Consider the following 20,827-nt stretch of genomic DNA (forward strand, 5'->3'; position numbering starts at 1 on the left):
CACCAAATACAGCACTTTTTCAAATATTCTGCTCTAAGAGGTTCCAGGATGGGAGTTTTATAAAAATTTGTCTACTTACAGGGCACCAAAGAAGTTTTTTTATTTTAGTTTTCTCTACTTACAGGGTACCATAGATGGGATTCTGACACATCTTGTCCACTTAACCAGCACCAAAGATGGCATAGATTTGTCCATCCAGTGGGCAACCTGGAAATACATTGTCAACTTTTGTTTATTAGCATGCTACAAAAGAGGGCACATTGTTATTTATTTACACTATATTGCCAAAAGTATTCACTCGTCCATCCAAATAATAGAAATCAGGGGTTCCAATCACTTCCATGGCCACAGGTGTAAATATCAAGCACCTAGGCATGCAGACTGTTTCTACAAACATTTGTGAAAGAATGGGTCGCTCTCAGGAGCTCAGTGAATTCCAGCGGGTACTGTGATAGGACGCCACCTGTGCAACAAGTCCAGTGGTGAAATTTCCTCGCTCCTAAATATTCCACGGTCAACTGTCAGTGGTATTATAGCAAAGTGGAAGCAACTGGGAACAACAGCAACTCAGCCACCAAGTGGTAGGCCACATAAAATGAGGGAACAGGGTCAGTGGATGCTGTGGTGCATAGTGCACAGAGGTTGCCAACTTTCTGCAGAGTCAGTCCCTACAGACCTCCAAACTTCATGTGGCCTTCAGGTTAGCTCAAGAACAGTGCGTAGAGAGCTTCATGGAATGGGTTTCCATGACGCTGCATCCAAGCCATACATCACCAAGTTTAATGCAAAGCGTCAGATGCAGTGGTGTAAAGCACGCCGCCACTGGACTCTGGAGCAGTGGAGATGCATTCTCTGGAGTGACAAATCATGCTTCTCTCCCTGGCAATCTGATGGACAAGTCTGGGTTTGGCGGTTGCCAGGAGAACGGTACTGTCTGACTGCATTATGCCAAGTGTAAAGTTTGGTGGTGGTGGTGGTGGTGGGGTCTCTGGCACCTTTATTTTGGGGGGCGTGGGCTGAAAAGGGTGAGTACCACTGATTTAGAGGGTATCCTGGTGGCACTTTGTCAAAGTGTTTTTACTAACACAGCCCCAAAGAGGGCACTTCATCAAACTGTTGCACCTGCATGGCACAGAAGACAGCACCTTTACCATAAAGGCATCCAAAAGAGCCCCTTAACTATTGGGGCACCAGGGATGTCCACCAGTGGCCTGTCCCAACTTTTTTGAGATCTGTTGCTGGCTCTGAAGCTTTCCCTTACAAACAGACACATTAAGGAATGCGTAGGATTTGGTTGTAACACATCTATTCATGATGAAACAAATTTAAGTCACGCGCACTTGTAGTTCATGTTCTTAGTTTATGGTTGGGAAGGAATCAGACACAGAGGAGTCTTTGTGCCTCTGTAGCGCTCCTGGTGTTGGCAAGGCGCCATTGCAACAACATCCATCACGTCCCTCTCTCTCTCTCTCTCTCTCTCTCTCTCTCTCTCTCTCGGTCCCTCCCTCTTTCTCCTCCTCAATGATACCCGCGCAGAGCGACCAACCTGCACCCTCTCTCTCTTGTAGCCAGGCTTCCCCAGCTGTTCCGCTCAGCCCAAACGAGCCTGCGCAATGAGCGCTCCTCAAGTGTAGGAAACCAATAGCGCGTCTTCACAGGCGAACCTGGAGAGAGTGAGAGACATCACCAACACACACAGAGAGAGAGAGAGAGAGTAGGGATGAAGCAGGAGCACACGGACTGTTTCCTCCTGTAAACACCCGGACCAGGAGCCTGGAAATCAGCGGCAGAGAGCGGAGGGGGGGATTTCGGGGATTTCGGGGACACAGCCATGGCGACGGGAGGAGGAGGCGGCGTGAAGCGGCTCCCGGGATTGTGCTGGAAAACCTGCTACTTTCCTATTTTGTTCTGGGTCGTTTCTGTGTGTGGAGAGGAGAACACGCTGATTGTGGAGGTAGGCGGACACTGGCGCGTTTTAACGTGCGCAAAATGTACATGCGCCCCCCCAAAAACCCGAGCGTAAACACGGTTATCTAGAGAAGAGATGGAAAGCCAGGGTCGTGTATTTGTTTTTATTCCATCTCTTCGCCTCTGTTCTCTCTCTGTTGACAGGAGTGATTATTGATTCCTGCCTCCTTCCCTCGGTTCTGTCTTAACGCACGCAGGATGGAGCGGAGCGGAGTGGCGCGCTCGTGTAGATGTTTTTATGCTCTCAGCCTCCGTTTTTTTCCTCCCTCCTGCCACGAAAGTGATACCTACCGTTCATGTGAGGAGAAGGGACGGAGGCATAAAAGATTTACGAGTTAGTGAGCTGAATTAATTACAGCAGACGAACTAGAGAGCAGCGCTGGACACGCTTGGCTGAGAATCCTCCTCTCTGCTCTTTTGTTTTCAGGCGCGCTCTCTGCGCGTTTCCAGCTGCCTCTCAGCGAATTTACTAATCAGGAACAAAAGGGTGGCTTAATATCTCATCAGGCTTATTGTTTCTCTTTGATGATGGGCCTCACACCTCCATTGAAAGATGCTTTTGAACCCCATGCAATTTTCCTCCACTAGTGTTGTTTTTCAAGCGGAGGATGGCTCAGTCCAAGATGGTGAGGTGCTGCATGTGGACAGAGTCAAACCCTCATTAGAGGAGGCTTTGACAGACACTGAAAGGCTGATTTACAGGCTGTTAATTGCACTAGTTGATGGGTTTTTAATCCCATGTCTCCAGTGTGCTGTAGAAAACTCACACCATCTGCAGTTTGACTTCATGTAGATAGAAAAAGTCAGTTTAGTTTGGTATTTTGACTAAAGCTGGACCTCTAAAATAATACAGAACTGGAGTTGTGGCGCCTAAGTCAGATTTACTGAAGTTGAACTTCTACCTACAGTCATGGATGAAAGTATTGGCACCCCTGGAGTTCTTCCAGAAAATACAAAGTTTCTCCCAGAAATTGTTGCAATTACAAATGTTTTTGGTATACATGTGTTTATTTTATTTATGTGCTTTGGAACAACACAAAAAAGCAGAAGAAAAAATCCAAAGTTGATATAAATTTACACAAAACCCCAAAATGGTCCAGACAAAATTATTGGAAGAAAAAAAATTTCCACAACTTCCACACAAATTCAGACTGTCCTGCTTTTTATACTGGAGGAAATCTGCAGACCTCATCCGGGTGATCCACTTCTAATTAAAATATGAAATGATCTTGCTGGCCGGGTAAAACTTCACCATGGGCCACATTTGGACCCCGGGCCTTGACTTTGACACCCCAGCATTACACCAGCAGGTACTGTAATGACATTGTTTTCAAATACATGTTCTTCAGTATAGAGCTGCCTCCACCCTTATTTGACGGTTTTCCAGAACATTTTGGAGTTTCTGTGAGAATTTGTGACCATTAATTCTGTAGAGCATGTGTGAGGTCAGGCACTGATGCTGGATGAGAGGGCCTGTCTAGCAGTCTCTATGCCTTTGTGCACTGGGGCACAGTCATGTTGGAATAGAAAAGGGCCTTCCCCAAACTGTTGCCACAAAGTTGGAAGCCTAGCATTGTCTAAAATGTCTTTGTACGCTGAGGCATTAAGACTGGAGAAAAAGGGGCAAGCCCAAACCCTGCAAAACAGCAGCATATCGTTACGCCTCCTCCGCCAAACTTCCCAGTCAGCCCAGTGCAGTCAGGCAGATCACATTCTCCAGGCTTCTACCAAACCCAGACTCAACCATCTTACTGCCAGGAGAGAAGCATGATTGGTCACTCCACATTCCCACTGCTGCAGAGTCCAGTGTTGTCGTGCTTTGCATCACTCCATCCCACGCTTGGCATTGGACTTGGTGATGTGAGGCTTGCATGCAGCTGCGCAGCCATGAAAACCCATTCATGACGCCCCAACACACAGTTTTTGTTCTTACATTAATGCCAGTGGAAGCTCAGAACTCTGGAATCAGAAGAGCACTGGTGACTTTTAAACATGTGCCTCAGCAGTCGTTGGCCCCACTCTGTGATTTTACATGGTTTTATGCTTGGTGACTGAGTCGCTAAATGCTTCCACTTTCTAAAAATGTCATGTACTGATGATTGTGGAATATCCAGCAAAGAGGAAACTTCATGAACCGTCTTATTACAAAGGTGACATCCATCAAATATGTTTGGCAAGGTACTTAATTTTAACCTTGCAAAGCAGATGGATACGCCCGTTTCCTTGTTTCTCACTGGCGAATCCATCTGCAAAGCTCCAGTCTGAGCGGTTTGGGCCCAGTAAGAAAGTGACAGGACCAATCAGCAACAAGGGGCAGTACTTTCAGGCGCAGCAGAGTCGTGACGTAAACAGGCAGCAGCAAGAGCTGGTGCAGTCATGGAGGAAGAGATTAGTGTGGATGCTGCTAAAGCGCCAGTTTTATCAGAACTTGATGACATTTCTTTGTTAAAAGGACAAAGAGCAGCAGTGAGTTGTTTTCTTTTCAAAAACCACAAAAGTCGAGTACTTACATGTTTATAGTCACCATGTTTCGCGTTGTGCATGCACAGCTTGATAGCAGCTTCATCACGTGTTGTGTTGCTCTTATTGGCCCGTAGAGATGTGACAAACAGACCGTTCATCCAATCATATTCCGAGTTTTTTTCAAAGCCTCTGCCTTTTCTCAAACTTTTCCTATTGAAGTTTTCCCAGATGGATGTGTGAAACATATTCATCTGGCATGTCAGGTTAACTTGATTTTATACTCATTGAAACACCTGAATTCAATGATTAACAGGTGTGGCCAAATACTTTTGTCCATACCGTGACATTCTAAATAACACTGGATCAAAAAAGTTTGGAGCTGCAATTACTTCCATAAGACAGAAATGAGGGAAACCACGAATAATGAAGAGACTCTGTGCTGCTTTTTTAATCAATTGCCCAAAACTGCACCAAAGTGTGACCTAAAAACATGTATCTTCTGCGTACCATTACACATATGCATCCCATTTGGGACTGCAGGGACCCTATCCCAGCTGTCACTGGGACATCCCAGACTGCTCAACAGTCAATTGCAGAGCTGACATATAGAGACAAACAACCAGGCATGCTCACATTCACACCTGTGGCCAATCTAGAGTCACCAATTAACTTTACAAGTATGTCTTTGGTCTGTGGGAGAAAGCCACAGCGCCCAGAGAGAACCCCATGAATATACAGGGAGAACATGCAACTCCACACGTAGGCCCTGGCTGGGATTTGAACTGGGAGCATATTTGCTCTGAGGCCATGGGTCTAGCACAGGTGTGGAAAGGGGTACTGATTAGCTGGGCCCACAGCAGGTAGGGGTCCTTGAGAAGCCTGCAATGAAAAGTGTTTTTATTTTGTTTTTTCCTCAGCAGTTGCTGTCATTATTGAATCAAAAGCGACTAAATTAATCGGTCAACAGATTAAAATTGGTTTTGAATAGAATAAATACTCACTTAAAGATTTCCAACTGGTGTAGTCCAGTGCTGAGACATAAAGCAAGTAAATTTAATTTAACCACAGTAGAAAGTATTGCTCATAAATGGGGTTAAAAAATAACCTTGCAAAGCAGATGGAGATGTCGTTTCCTTGTTTCTCACCGGCAAATTGATCTTGCAAAGCTCCCATCTGAACCATTTGGGCTCGGTTAGAAAGTGACAGGACCATCAATGTCAAGGGGCGGTACTTTCATGGAGTCATGATGTAAGCAAGCAGCAACAAGAGTCCAAAGACGACCAAAGAACAGCAGTGAGTTTTCTTTTCAAAAACAACAAAAGGCGTGTACTGACATGTCTACAGTTGCCATGGTTTGCGTTATTCCTCGGTAGCTGCGCACACACACCTCGGTCGCGATTACGTCACGTGTTTTGTTGCTCTGATTGGCCCGTAAAGATGTGACAGACATAACGTTCATCCAGTCACACTCCGAGTTTTTTTCAAATCCTCTTCCCTTTCCCAAACGCTGTATATTGAAGGTTTCCCAGATGGATGTGTGAAACACAGGTTGTCAGGTTAGTTAAAAAATACATGAAAATGCATAGATATTTGTAAAAATGATGCATCATTTGTTGCTTGGCTAGCCAGTTAGGAGGGCTCTGTTTAATATTCTTTCTAGGGGCCCCAAATCCCTAGCTACACCCCTGCCTGAGGCAAAAGCACTTCTGTTTTTTGTCTCAAGTATGCCTAATTGTTTTCCAAGCCAGACAAATTTTCTTTTAGTTGTCACAGTGGTTGTCTTGTCATGGCAGCTACCACAGATGAGCCCCTGCAACAGATACAAAATGCTTATCATTGCAGTGTGAATTCAGGATGTCATGTCAAAACTGCTGCATAAGGAAGAAAAACTGCAACTGGAAGCTGCCGTTCTGTTGCTGCATCTTTTCATGCTCTGTTCTGCTGACTTGCGATGGACTATGATTATTTTCTGCCATTGGCAACGAGTTCAGTCATCCAAGCTCAGCTGCTATATCCCTGCAGCCTACCCGGCTTCACCTGGCAATTCTAGGTTGAGAGAAACCAGATCCACTGCTTCGCTTCCCCCACCTCTGCACCTCACTTCCTGTTTTGAAAACTGTACTTCCTAAACACTAAAGACTGAATCATGTTTTGGTTTCATGGATGAATTTTACATAATGAGGGAGAAAACACATGCCAAACATCCTAGAATGTTTGTGGCATTAACTAGGAAGGCCACTTTTAGCAGCTTTTCTCCCTCACTATCTGAAATTCATCCATGAAACCAAAACATTGGTTTACTGTTCAGTAAACAATCTTACAGACAGAGTGCAGTTATTTAAATTATTATTTAAATTATTTATATTTAAACAGAGTTCTCCAGAGTTAGGGGGGCTGAGCTGCACATCTTTACTCACAATCTTTTGTTATTGTTTTGATCAAAAGCCCCCTGGTGGTGAACTTGGCATATTATGTTTTTCCTTGTTCTGATCCAGCTATAACTATTGTTTGATTTAACTGTGCATTTAAACACCTTGAGTATCGAACACCCTTGTTAAAAGCGTCTTTAAAAGGCTCTGAATGGTTGACTTAAAGGCTGTTAATTGCACACGTTGATGGGTTTTTAATCCCACGTCTCTTGTGCGCAATAGGAAACACACACAATGGGGCAGTGAGGGTTAAACTGCACCAATGTGCACATGCAAATGATTGTGTGCTGACTGGCGGAGTCGTTGTATCGAGCTCCAGTCCCACGTTGTCAATAAATAGCCATCAGCATGCACGGAGCATTACAGTGAACCTGAATGAGAGCGCTGCTTTCATGTGTGCTGAACAAAGCTTCTCCAGCCCCCCTCCGCTTCTCTTCCTTCACTGGGTCCAAATATAGCCTCCCTCCTTCCATAATTTATGGAAATGGTAGCGAGTTGAAGGAGAGAAGAAGAAAGAGGAGATATGGGAAGAGATGCAGACAGATGTGCTTTTTGTGAGGCTTACATGGCAGCCAGTGAGGGCACATGCTAAGAGGAAGCTCTTTGTTCAAAATAAAGGGGAATAAAATGTGACATCTTGACTGTATTGTCCATTTGTGGCTAATAGTGGTCATTTGCTGTGTTATGAAGTGCTCGCTGTATTCTCTCAGCCCTTGGAGACATGATGAGGCGTGTTTTTATTAAGTGATGTTTGCGCTGCTTGTGACACTTTCATTCAGACAAAGGGAGCGCCTGTGGCTGTGTGGAGCGTGGCTGCTAACAGCCGGGAATGTCACGCTGCAGTACAAAGGATGAGATGTTTTCACTGAGCCTTGTTGTTTTTTTTTTCCTGAGAAATCATAATCCTCCCAAAGCTATGTTGGTACATGTCATGCTAATGTGGCTGCACATAATATGTACAGTGCAGTTGTTGCCACAGTTCAAGAATTTATTGTAAAATCTGCTGTGGAAAATGTGCCGTCCCTTCTTGCTTTATAATCAACATGTGATGTGGCTCCATTGACGTAAAAAACAACCAGAGTTTGGTGAAAAGGTTTGAGGATACATGAAAAATACAATCATGGCTCAATCATGCTGGTTGTCTTTATTAATCCCTCAGGCAGAATCTGTTAGAAGGACTGAAAAAATCATCCACATGGCGACTTTAACACTGAAATTATATACTTATGATTGTGTAAGAAGCAGTGCTAAAAGAAATTAGCACAATAATCAGTGGAATAATTAGGGATGGCCCAAATGATCAGAAGCTTATTCTATTAAAAAGACACGATCAATAGATTGGAATGAATGCTTCTTATTAGCACCCTGATTGCCTTGGTTAGTACTCTGGTATCTGTCTGCAGAGGTATGGTGTGTTAGTGTAGTGCAGTGATATAGGCCTTTTAGAATTAGGTGCATCAGCATTGTGATTCTTCAATGACATATTAAGGCCAATCTAAAAACTAAGAGAGTATCTGTTCATTTTCACAAGAAATTTACAGTTTAAAAGTTTAAATGTACAAGAACTTAAACTGAAGAGTTTTGAGATTATAAAGTCTAAGGGTGCATTCACACCAGAACTGTTTGGTCCACTGTAAATGAACTCTGGTCTGTTTTCTCAGGTGGTCCAGTTTGTTTGGAGTGGTGTGAAAGCTCCCATGAACTCTGGTGCGGACCAAACAAGCGGACTCTGGTCCGCTTGAAAACAGGGGGTCTGGGTCCGCTTCCAAACGAATCCTAGTGCGATTCTTTTGTGGTGTGAAAGCAAAACGGACCAACTTGGGGACCAAAGGCAGGAAGTGGCGTAAAGCCTAGTGATATACAGATTTATATGTGATTTAATTCACTCAAATACAGGTTGGGACCTTGCTTGGCGTCTGTGTAGCCATAGCAACAAGTGGTAGTAGGTGCAGATTTATTCGTGTCATGTAAAGAACGACATGCTGGACAGCTCGCCACCTTGCTTGCTGCTCGTAATGCCCCAATGCAAAACTAGAAACCCTAAGACAGCGTAAATTCTGTGTTTATTCATTGTTTATGTGGGCAAAAAGAGCCGCGGAAGGAGATGGATTTCCGATTTTAACTACTTCTACGCCTTCTTTTCTTCTTGGTTGCTGTTTTTTTTTTTTTTACAGCGCCTCTAATGGGCAGAGGTTGTAGGTGTTCAGATGGTTTGGTCCGTTTGACCAAGAGCAGTGAATGTGAACCAAACCAAAGGAAAGTTCAACAATGTTGCAATATCCGTTCCAAAATGGGTCGAGTCTCCCAGACTATCAGGTGTGAAAACGACCTAAGGGCGCTTTTACATTAGGCTCAGTTGATTTCAGCTACACTGCAGCACGGACCCTTGGCCCGTCCTGTTCACATATGGCTTCTTCTTTGCACGATCCAGCTTATCTCTCATTTGTTGATGGCAACTGTGTGGACAGACAATGATTTCTGGAAGTGTCCCTGAGCCCATGCAGTGATTTCCAGCACAGAACCATGCCTGTTTTTAATGCAGTGGCCCCTGAAGGCCCCAAGATCACCAGCATCACAGTATAGACCTTTGGCTTTGTCCCTTGTGCACAGAGATTTCTCCAGATTCTCTGAATGTGTTAATGATATGAATTACTATTGATGGTGGGATAAATTTGAAGAAAATTTCTGATATTGTTAAATTTTTAGATGCAGTTTTTCCACAGATTGGTAAACCTCAGCCCGCCTCACTTCTGAGCAGCTCTGCCTCTCTTAAATGCTCCTTTTATTCTCAGTCATGTCACTGACCTGTTGCCAATTGACCTCATTAGTTGCACAATTCTCCTCCAGCTGTTTTTCATTCCCACCACTTTTTGGCCTTTTGTTGCTCTGTCCCTACTTTTTGAGATGTGCTGCCACCATCAAATTCAAAATGGGCCAATATTTTTATGAAAGGAAAATTTGTTTCATGTTGTTATGCTCTATTGTGAATTAATGTCTAAATTAATGTGGGTTAATGGGATTTAAAAATCATTGCATTCTTTTTTTATCTACATTTTACACACTGTCTCAGCTTTTTTGGAGTTTGGGTTAAAAAATAATTGAATCAGCTGCAAAGCACAACTGAAATATGTTTTGAGAGTTTCATTTATGAGACTATTTGCAGTGTTTATCCCATTGAATATGCTTTAGACTTTCAGTCTGATCATAATAATTGAAGCACATTAATGAACACATCATTTGATAATAAGTTTGTTTTATGTGTCTGACCAGTGCAGGGAAGCATTCACTGATTTAATCCAGTTGCTGCTCCATATATCATTGAATATAAACTTATATGATTTTTGATTTCAGATCAAATCCACATCTTTCTTTCTGCACACAAACAGAAATGAGTGAAAATGTAACTGTGATTGGTGGATGCTGTGAGGAAGATTTACATTCATATACTGCAGTCTTAAAGATAAATTAAAAGCACATTTCTTCATCAAAGCTGCACTAAAAAGTTCCTCTATCTGTATGAGATATCAGTGAGTTTTTCCATATCTTCAAAATAAAAATATATCGTGTGATGTTCTAAACAAAGCTTTACCTGTGAAGTCACTGCCAGCCAATCAGATCGCCCCCAGCCTCAGTTTTTCACAGCGTGGAGGTTTCTTTGTGTCCGCTGTGCAGCTGCATGCTGTTTGTAGGATTCTGATCTCTGAATCAGAGTCCTGTTTATTTGATTAAATGTTCAGCGGAAGAACAAAGTGACGATGTTAAAACACTTCATATGGTTATTTCAGCATGACTGTGGCATCCTGCTGTGGATCTTTATTAATGCTGAACAGCTAATTATAAAATGTGTCCTTGTTGTTTTATTTCCTTAGGTTTAGTGAACAGATTGTCTGCCTGCTGTTTTAAAGGTTCAGGTGTTACTGTTGGTGCTACAAAGACTGAGATTTAAGAGATCAGCCGTGTTATAAACACAGCAGTGAAGTTGTGTTTGTTCGCACCTCTCCCTCCTATTTGTATTTGATGTTTCACATATTTCCTCGCCGTATTTAAAGTCTTTAAGGCTGATACGTCTGCACACCTGCTGAGATGTTTTAGCAGAGCTCTGAGGTAGAGATTTGGTGACCTCGGCTGCAGAAATCATGTCCATCCAGCCTTTTATCTTTTCTTAAAGCTGCATGAAACATTTTTTGTATAAGGTTGTCAAAATGTTCAGTCTTGAGGCTCTTCAGTTTTCCTTACCATGTTTTAGATAAAATGATGTTTTATTTTAAAGATAATGGTCACAAAAAAAAAACATGCTTTGATAACCGAACTACTGTCTGGAGGTTTTGTACCCCTGCAGCCTTGCCATGCATTGCTGATGTTCTGTTGATTGTCTATTAATGCTGATGTCAGTCAAGACCAGTGTTTCCCAAATGGTGTGCCTTGGAAAATTTTACAACCCTACATTATTACCATACAACAAATGGTTGGAAATAAATCATACCAACATTATGGAAACAAATTTCTCAGTTAGCTGAAAACTAAACAGGACAGTGATTCATGTAAAAGATGCTCTGCTGAAACAAGAATGCCTTTCCATGAGTAAATAACTGTGGCTTTATTTTAGAGGGGCAGGGGAGTTGGGCCTGGGTGGCCACCTCAAATGAATAAATAAGGTTGAAATTTTTTTGTATTCTTAAGTACTTGAAGAGTTTACAGAAATGCCTGTTACCTGTTTAAACACACAAATAACCGTTTGTGCAAAACACAGCACGCCTTGCAACACAGCGCAATTTCCAGGCTTACACCATGGGCGTATATGGCTGCATGACTGATTAAAGCAAAGTGAATTTCCTGGAAAGAGTTTATTATTTTGCATGTTAAGACGCCCTCACTCACTTGGGAAGCAAGTGTGTCTAGTTCATTGTAATCCATTTTTTTTGCAGCCTGTTTTTATTTTCTCTAATGTAAGATCCATCAGCATTTTGATTCTAAGCAATAATGCTCCATTTTTACCCTCAGGCTTATGGTAAACACCTGCTATGCTTCCAGAAATAGTGCTTGCTTACGTGTTTGCATGAAGCATTAGCAGCATTAATCATCTTGATGTCTGGAATGACATCAGCTCAGTTTCTGCTCTCTGTACGCTGCTCATCACAGGAATTGTGTCAGCCGTACATCATAGCACCGCTGAACCATGAAACATGATGTCTTCCTCCCACCTCACCTTCAGGGTGTAGCAGTGACACAGAAACGCTCCGGTTTGTTTTCTCAGCATACAATCAGAGCTAAGAGATCGGGCTCTGCAGTGATCGCACACATGCTTGGTTAGCAGACGCGGCAGAGGGAGAAGGAGGCGTTGAGCTCTTTGTCTGACTCACTGCTTTTCGCTCCTTTGTCTGTTTACACAACAGGTCAGATTTCTGTGGTCACAACCTACTACTCTGTTGTGTAATGAATATTTTTGGCTGGCAGGTAGAGCCTTCTGCTCTGTGAGATCTAAGTCTTCTTGTTAAGTTAGTAGATTTTCTGTGCAGATTATCTGATGACATCCAAACCTAGGGATGCTTACTGGTGCAGTTCAGTGTTCAATGATGAGTAGAGTGGATGATAAAAGGATGCCTGTGATGATACATTGCACTCACAACGTGGTGTTTAAGGGGTGATTTTGCACATTTGATATTTTCAGTTTTTTCACATTTCATTTCAGAACTGTTTTTCAACTCAAGTCAGATTCCCTTTTTCTTATAATGAGGTGATTATGTCAGCATCCACTCCAGTCTGCTGAAAATTATTATTTTTCATTAAAAAGCAAAATAAACTGTGTTCAAGATAATGCATTTTTAGCATGTATTTGAAGAATTGTTGTAGAATTGTTATCACCTGATTACTACAATAGAAATACATAGAGGAAAGCCTAAAGCAGAAACATACACTACATTGCCAAAAGTATGCACTCACCCATCCAATATTACTCATGGTGGAAAGTTTAATAATTTAAAAATCTTCAACAATCCACCAGAAACATGAACAAAGGACTCAAAGCAATGATTACTGTACAATAGGCATCATCTAAACATATCCAAACATGATTCAAAACATCTAAAACACATAAACACTCTGCATGAGGGCATCATGGGAAAATTATTCAAATTTTGAAATGAAAATAGGCGAGGCTTACGTCAATTGACTCTCTGCAGAGTTGATGGGATCAACACTGTCAAACAACTCCAACGCTGAAGACCACTTAACTCAGGGTGAAGTTAAAATTACACTTAGGGAGTTAAATCAACGTAACTCTGAGAAATGAACACTCCAGTTTTTACTGTGTACAAACATTTGTGAAAGAATGGGTCGCTCTCAGGAGCTCAGTGAATTCCAGCATGGTACTGTGATAGGATGCCACCTGTGCAACAAGTCCAGTGGTGAAATTTCCTCGCTCCTAAATATTCCACAGTCACCTGTCAGTGGTATTATAACAAAGTGGAAGTGATTGGGAACAACAGCAACTCAGCCACCAAGTGGTAGGCCACGTAAAATGATGGAGCGGGGTCAGTGGATGCTGAGGCGCATAGTGCGCAGAGGTCACCAACTTTCTGCAGAGTCAATCACTCCTTCAGACCTTCAGACTTCAAGGGGCCTTCAGATTAGCTCAAGAACAGTACGTAGAGAGCTTCATAGAATGGGTTTCCATGGCCGAGCAGCTGCATCCAAGCCATACATCACCAAGAGCAATGCAAAGTGTCAGATGCAGTGGTGTAAAGCACGCTGCCACTGGACTCTGGAGCAGTGGAGATGTTCTCTGGAGAGACAAATCACCCTTCTCCATCTGGCAATCTGATGGATGAATCTGGGTTTGGCGGTTGCCAGGAGAACTGGCAAAGTTTGGTGGAGGGGGGATTATGGTGTGGGCTTGTTTTTCAGATGCTGGGCTTGGCCTCTTAGTTCCAGTGAAAGGAACTCTGAATGCTTCAGCATACCAAGAGATTTTGGACAATTCCATGCTCCCAACTATGTGGGAACAGTTTGGGGATGGTCCCTTCCTGTTCCAACATGACTGTGCACCAGTGCACAAAGCAAGGTCCATAAAGACATGGATGAGAGAGTTTGGTGTTGAACTTGACTGGCCTGCACAGAGTCCTGACCTCAACCCGATAGAACACCTCTGGGATGAATTAGAGCGAAGACTGAGAGCCAGGCCTTCTCGTCCAACATCAGTGTGTGACCTCACAAATGTGCTTCTGGAAGAATTGTCAAAAACTCCCATAAACACACTCCTAAACCTAGTGGAAAGCCTTCCCAGAAGAGTTGAAACTGTTATAGCTGCAAAGGGTGGAACAACGTCATATTAAACCCTATGGATTAAGAATGGGATGCCACTTAAGTTCATATGTGCGTCAAGGCAGGTGAGCAAATACTTTTGGCAGTATAGTGTATTTTTGTGGTTAAATCACAAAATGTACAAATAATTGTGAGCTTACACAAGAAAAATATTTAGTAAACTTGTCAGTAAATAAGTGATCATAATTCTGAGGCTTTCACTGTTGACGGTGTTGTAGAGGAGCAGGTGTTATGGTTTCACAAGTGTCCGTGTAACCTGGTGACTTTCAGCTAGTAGTGAGGCGTAAACCAGTATCATTTCTCTCACCAGTAAAATGTCTGCCTCTGAGTGGATTTTTGCAACACCATCATTACCAATGCATGAGTTGAGCAAAGCTGCTTCCACTGTTGGGGTAGCAGAGTGATACGGGACAGACAACAGCTCAGTCTAAGTCCAGTCATCAGTTTTGCTCTAGCAACCAGATATCTAACTAAATGTCACCCATTTGTGCCATTGTAAATAAGCAGACTAAACAGGTAAAATGTGTTTGCTCCTTTCCAAATCTGATGTCTATAAAAACAGCAACATGCACTCACTGGCCCCCTTATTAGGTACACCTTGCCAGTACCAAGTTGGACCCCCTCTTGCCTTAATTCTTCACAGCATAGATTCAACAAGGTGTTGGAAACATTTCTCTGGGATTTTGGTCAATATTGACATGATAGCATTACACAATTGCAGATTTGTTGGCTGCACATCCATGATGCTAATCTCCCATTCCACCACATCCCAAAGGTGCTCTACTGGATTGAGATCTGGTGACTGTGGTGACTCATGTCGCACACTATGGTCATAAAGGTATGGACATGGTCAGCAACAATATTCAGGTAGGCTGTGGTGTTCAAACGATTCTTAATTGGTACTAAAGGGCCTAAAGTGTGCTGACAAAATATCTTCCACACCATTACACCACTGCCAGCCTTAACCACTGATATAAGGCAGGATGGATCCATGCTTTTATGTTGTTCCCACCAAATTCTGACCTGACCATCTGACCAGCTGAAATCAAGACTCATCAGACCAGGAAACATTTTTCCAATCTTCTTTTGTCCAATTTTGGTGAGCCTGTGTGAATTATAGCCCCAGTTTCTTGTCCGTAGTTGATAGTAGTGGTCTTTTCTGCTGTAGCCAATCTGCTTCAAGGTTTGAAGTGTTGTGCGTTCAGAGATGCCATTCTGCATACCTTGGTTGTAACGAGTGGTTATTTGGGTCTGTTGCCTTTCTATCATCTCCAACCAGACAAGACATTGTTATCTGCATAACTGCTGCTCGATGGATATTTTCCCCTTTTTTTGACCATTCTCTGTAAACCTTAGAGATGGTTGTGCGTGAAAATCCCAGAAGATCAGCAGTTTCTAAAAGACTCAGACCAGCCCGTCTGGCACCAACAACCATGCCACGTTCAAAGTCACTTAAATTCATTTTCTTCCCCATTCTGATGCTCGGTTTGAACTTCAGTAAGTCGTCTTGATCCATCTACATGCCTAAATGCTTTGACTTGCTGCCATGCCCTCTCGCTGTCTCCTCCTTCACTGCACTGAATCACCGCTTTTTTACAGCTTTTCTCCCTCATCCTGTCAAAAATGTATACTGTTTTATAAATAAGCCTCGTGGAGTGCTGTTTTTCATTAAAAATTAATTCTTAATCCTGGAAAAGTGAGCCATTTGTTCAGTCGCTTTGCTTTGTCAGAAAATGTTTTTGAAATAATCAGAAGACAAACAGACTAAAACTCTAAGATCTGGTGTTACATTTACAAACAGTGACAGGATGAGAAGACATGTTTGATTTCTTTATGTTGAAGCCTCTCAAAAACTGCTCAATGGGTGTGCAAAGATGAAAAGCTCTTACCTGCTGTGAGTTGTATCACTTGGCAGGAAGTATTATGAGATACAGACTTGTATTATGGATTGTGCCTGTATTTGACAGAATAGAAAACGTAAAAACAGGAAGAAGGAATGGATTTGACCTTGAAATCCACCTGCATATGATGATGATGCTGATGATGAAGCGTTTTTTGTTATGATTAATGTAAACGGAATGATTCAGAAACATTTTTTAGTTTTAGACCAGGAAATGATGAAGGCACGTGCAGGCAGACTATTTGATGGTTTTTAAAGATAAATGCTTTTTTCCCAATCCACTCTGGGATTTTTTCTCCTCAGTCTCAGGAGGAGAGGAGCCCTGGGAGCGAGGCCGCTCCCTAGGGTGTTGTAAACACAACATTACACCCGAGATATGGGCTAAATGAGCCTGCAGTGCTGCACTTACCAGAGCTGTGAGTATACACTGTGTAGGCGGGTGTGAAGTCAGTGCTGTTACTAGTAGTTTTAATCTTTGTCCCTGTTTGCCATACTTAAAATGGAGTGCTTACATTATGATGCCTGTGCTCAGTTTCTTCACTGTGCCCAGAATGTTTTATTTATTTATTTATGGTTTTGATGGACAGACTCATTCTCTAACAGTCCCTCCTCTCTCGCCGTCTTTGTTTGTCTGTCTTGTCTTTGTCTCGAGCTTTTCTCACTTCCCTCCGCTCTCCCGCCTTTGTCTTTCTCTCCCACTGACGCACATTTTTACTGCACACTCGGTGCGAGATGCTGCTGTAAATAAGAGGAGCTGTCACTGCGCCGTTGATGAGGGTATTGTAAAGTTTGTATGCAGCGAGCGAGGGACAAACTGCATCAAAAGAGTGGTTTGAAGTACGGAGAAGCAGAGAGCGGACCGAACTGAACTCAATCAACCTTCCTATTTAAATAATTCAGGTGTTTTTCAAAGAATTACGACTTGAAGTCATGATATGCTTCGCTGCCTGTTGTGTTGATCTGGTTCAGCTGCTGCATCAGAATAGTGCACGTCAGCGATATCAGACATTATTTCAGTTTTATGATCTTTGAACAGCATCCTGGCCTCTGCAGTCAGAGCCTCCACTACCATGCTGCTTTCAATGGCTTTTGGTATTTTAACAAACAAAAAGATCCTTCTCCTTCTTTGATTAAAGTATGTTTTCTGCTTTAACTTTGCTACACTTTCATGCGTCATGATTCATGCTAATAGGTTTGCTAATGACATTGACTCCCTGACTTAACTTTCATTGTGACTGACCATGTCAGTGGAGGCTATAGCTACACTGCTGTTGGTTTAAGGTAGACATTAACAGATTTGACCTTTGCATCACCTTTTAACTGGCAGCTTATAAGCCAATCCCAAAAAGGTTGGGGCACATTGTAAATTAAAAAAAAAAAAAACAGAATACAATGACTTAATGTCCTCAAACACCCATATTTTATTAACAATATAACATAAACAACATCAGACGTTGAAACTGAGACCTTTTACAGACATTTTTATGAGATCTGTGGCCAGACTAATTACAACTCCAGTTCCAAAAAAGTTGGGACACCGTGTAAAATGTTAATTAAAGCAGAATCTAATGGTTGTCAAATCTTAAAATCTTGATTTTATTCGCGACACAACATAAACAACATATAAGATGTTGAAACTGAGACATTTCACCATTTCTTGAAAAATATTAGCTCATTTTGAATTTGATGGTAGCAATAAAACTGAAAAAGTAGGGATGGGGCCACAAAAGGCTGGAAAAGTAAATGGTACCAATGAAAAAAAACAGCTTGTTGGGCATTTTGGTACTAGTTAGGTTAATTAGCAACAGGTAAGTAACTTTTCTGGGTCTAAAAGGAGCATTTTAGAGAGGCAGAGTCTCTCAGAAGTAAAGCTGGATGGAGGTTCAGGGCTGGTTCACCATCTAAAGTCCATAATGTCATCAAAAGATTTAGAGATTCTGGAGAAATCTCTCTGCACAAAGGACAAGGCCATTCGTCAATATTGGATGATCATGATCTTTGGGGCCCTTAGGGGTCACCGCATTAAAAACAGGCATGGTTCTGTACTGGAAACCACTGCATGGGCTCAGGAACACTTCCAGAAATCCCCGTCTGTCTACACAGCTTACCGTTCCATCCAGGAATTCAAGTTAAAGCTGTATCATGCAAATAAGAAGCCACATGTGAACATGACTCAGAAACAGCGCCATCTTCTCAGGGCCAAAGCTCGTTTAAAACAGACCGAAGCTAAATGAAAAACTGTTCTGGGGTCGGATGAATCAAAATTTGAAATTCTTTTTGGAAACTAAAACGCCATGTCCTGTGGACTAAAGAGGGACAGGGAACATCCAGCTTGTCATCAGTGCACAGTTCCAAAGCCTGAATCTCTGATAGTATGAGGTTCCATTAGTGCCTATGGCGTGGACAGCTCACACATCTGGAAAGGCGTAAATGCTGAAAAGTAGATAGAGGTTTTAGAGCAGCATATGCTTCCATCCAGGCAACATCTTTGTCAGGAAAGACTTTGACTATTTCAGCAAGACGATGCTAAACCAAATACCACACACATCACAACAGCATGGCTTCACGAGAGGAGAGTCCAGGTGCTGAACTGGCCTGCTTTTAGTTCAGATCTGTCACCAGTAGAAAATATTTGGAGCATCATGAAAGAAGAAATCTGGCAAAGATTCAGGATTCAGGATAGAATCCTATATCAGACAAGAATGGGACAACATTCCTCTCCCAAAACTCCAGCAACTGGTATCCTCACTTCTCAGACGTTTACTGACTGTTGTTAAGCTTTTATTTTTCATGAAGTGGTAAAACGTCTCAGATTCAATATCTTAAATGTTTATGTTCTATTGTGAGTAAACTATTGGGTTATGAGATTTGCATTCCATTGCACTCTATTTCTATTTACATTTTACACAGCATCCCAACTTTTTAGGACTTGGCATTGCAGAAGTACTTCAGCTAAACTTTACAGAGAAGGTTAGTGTAATCGCCCACTGCGTGAGGCACCTCCGGTCTGGACGGCTTGTCTCTAGTGAGTTTTTTTAGCCAAGTCATAACTGGATGTCTATGATTTTTCAGACTGAGGAGAAAGTCATCATGGCATCAGTTATAAAAGTAAATGCTATCCACCTAAAAGCATGTTGACATGAAAGAAGTTCAACTTGACAGGTTTGCTGGTCTGAAATAAATTCAAGTAGTCATTTGTTGAATCATGAAGTGTCTGATGCTAGCTGCGTTTGGATAACAGACACAAAAACATGATATTTTTAGTGAAAAAGTACACGTACTGGTGCATAGGTGTTTTGCATGTCACTTGTTCGACGTTTTCATTGTTGACATTCGCTTTAATGTGAGATTTCCTGCTGAGCTCTTTCTTCATATTGTAACTGCATGGTTTTCGGATCATCCTCATCTGCATAAAGCCCTGTGAACAGAGTGAAAAGGGTGAGAAGATAAAAGAGAAGCAGTTGTGTAATACTGCAGCAGGAGACGGGACGTCAGGCAGCCAAGGTAGAGAGAGTAGAGATACTTCTAACATAAAGACGGAGGGAGAGTAAAGGAGACGAGACGAGCCAGAAAAGCCAGAGTGAGACAGAAATGTAAATGGAGCGAGAAATATTGACATGCACAGCAAAGCTGACTATAAGAAGGCAAAGAAAGAGATTAAGTTAAACCCAAAACTGAGAGAAAGAAAGGGATCCACATTCAGTAGGTTTCAAACAAGACCAGAAATATAAGAGAGGAGTTAACATAAAGCAGTTATTCATGGGGGTGGGCAACTGGCAGCCAGGGGGCCACATCAGACCCTCCACCCCATGCAATATGGCCCCGAAGTCTGTTTTAAATATGAGTGAAGAAAAACGTACAAAAATCTGCATTAAAGCATGAAAACAGAAACCTTTGACCTTTACTACTGGTTTAAGGTTTATAATTTTTCTTTGTTTTGTTTTATTAAAATAATTTAAAACTTGGTTTTAAATTTCTTTTGAATTTTAAATCAATACTGTTTTTCTACTTTATTTTTATTTAAATTAAATTTTTGATTTTTTGAATTTCTTTTTCATTAGTTCAAATTGTACTTATTTGTAGTTTCTTTGATTTGAAAAAAATATTTGACATTCATTTATCAACATCTCAATTTCTTTTATTCAAAGTTTATTACTGTTTTATTTTTGTTTGTTTTTTTCTTTTTACATTTTTGTCTATTTTTAACTGCTTTTTACTTTGTATTCAGTATCATTTATATTTGTTTATTTCCATTACAAATTTGAAATTTTTTCATTAAATTCTTCTCTTTTTTGTTTCATTTTCATTTTTTAAATATTATTTTTTCTTAATTTTATCTTTTTAATCAATTTTTTATTTTATTGGAATTTCTTTTTAATTTTTTAAAAATTATTATTATTTTTTAGTTTTAATTCTATTGAAAAGTGGAAAATAATTTATTTTTAATTTGTCTTTTTGAATTCTTTTATCTGTTTTAAACAATGTATTTTTTTCATCAAATTTTTCTTCATTAATTTTTCACACTTTCATTTATTTGTATTTCGTTTTTTTTTTTTTTTTTTTTGGTAGATTTAATTGGCTACAATTATTTCTGTAAAATTTTTTAGATCACAAAATGCAATGTTAAAAATATGCAATTAAAGTGTTATATTCTCTGCACTGAAATAGCAGCTTGAAATTGATTTAAATATGTTTTATCTCATTAGATAAACTTTTTCTATTTGCACTTGATTTTAAAAACTACATT

The 20,827-nt window shown here is 41.3% G+C and overlaps 1 protein-coding gene across 1 annotated transcript in view; it reads left to right on the top strand.

Annotated features, from left to right (window-relative positions):
• The first annotated feature begins 1,816 nt into the window (after positions 1 to 1,816).
• mmp24 (matrix metallopeptidase 24) overlaps positions 1,817 to 20,827 on the top strand; it is a 128,484-nt gene continuing 109,473 nt past the window's right edge. Inside the window, exon 1 of the mRNA XM_041783323.1 lies at positions 1,817 to 1,954. Within this exon, the coding sequence (XP_041639257.1) occupies positions 1,832 to 1,954 (123 nt within the window). The 5' untranslated portion in view covers positions 1,817 to 1,831. The remainder of the gene's footprint in view (positions 1,955 to 20,827) is intronic.

This window comes from Cheilinus undulatus, linkage group 3 (assembly GCF_018320785.1).
Source record: "Cheilinus undulatus linkage group 3, ASM1832078v1, whole genome shotgun sequence".
Lineage (NCBI taxonomy): Eukaryota > Metazoa > Chordata > Actinopteri > Labriformes > Labridae > Cheilinus > Cheilinus undulatus.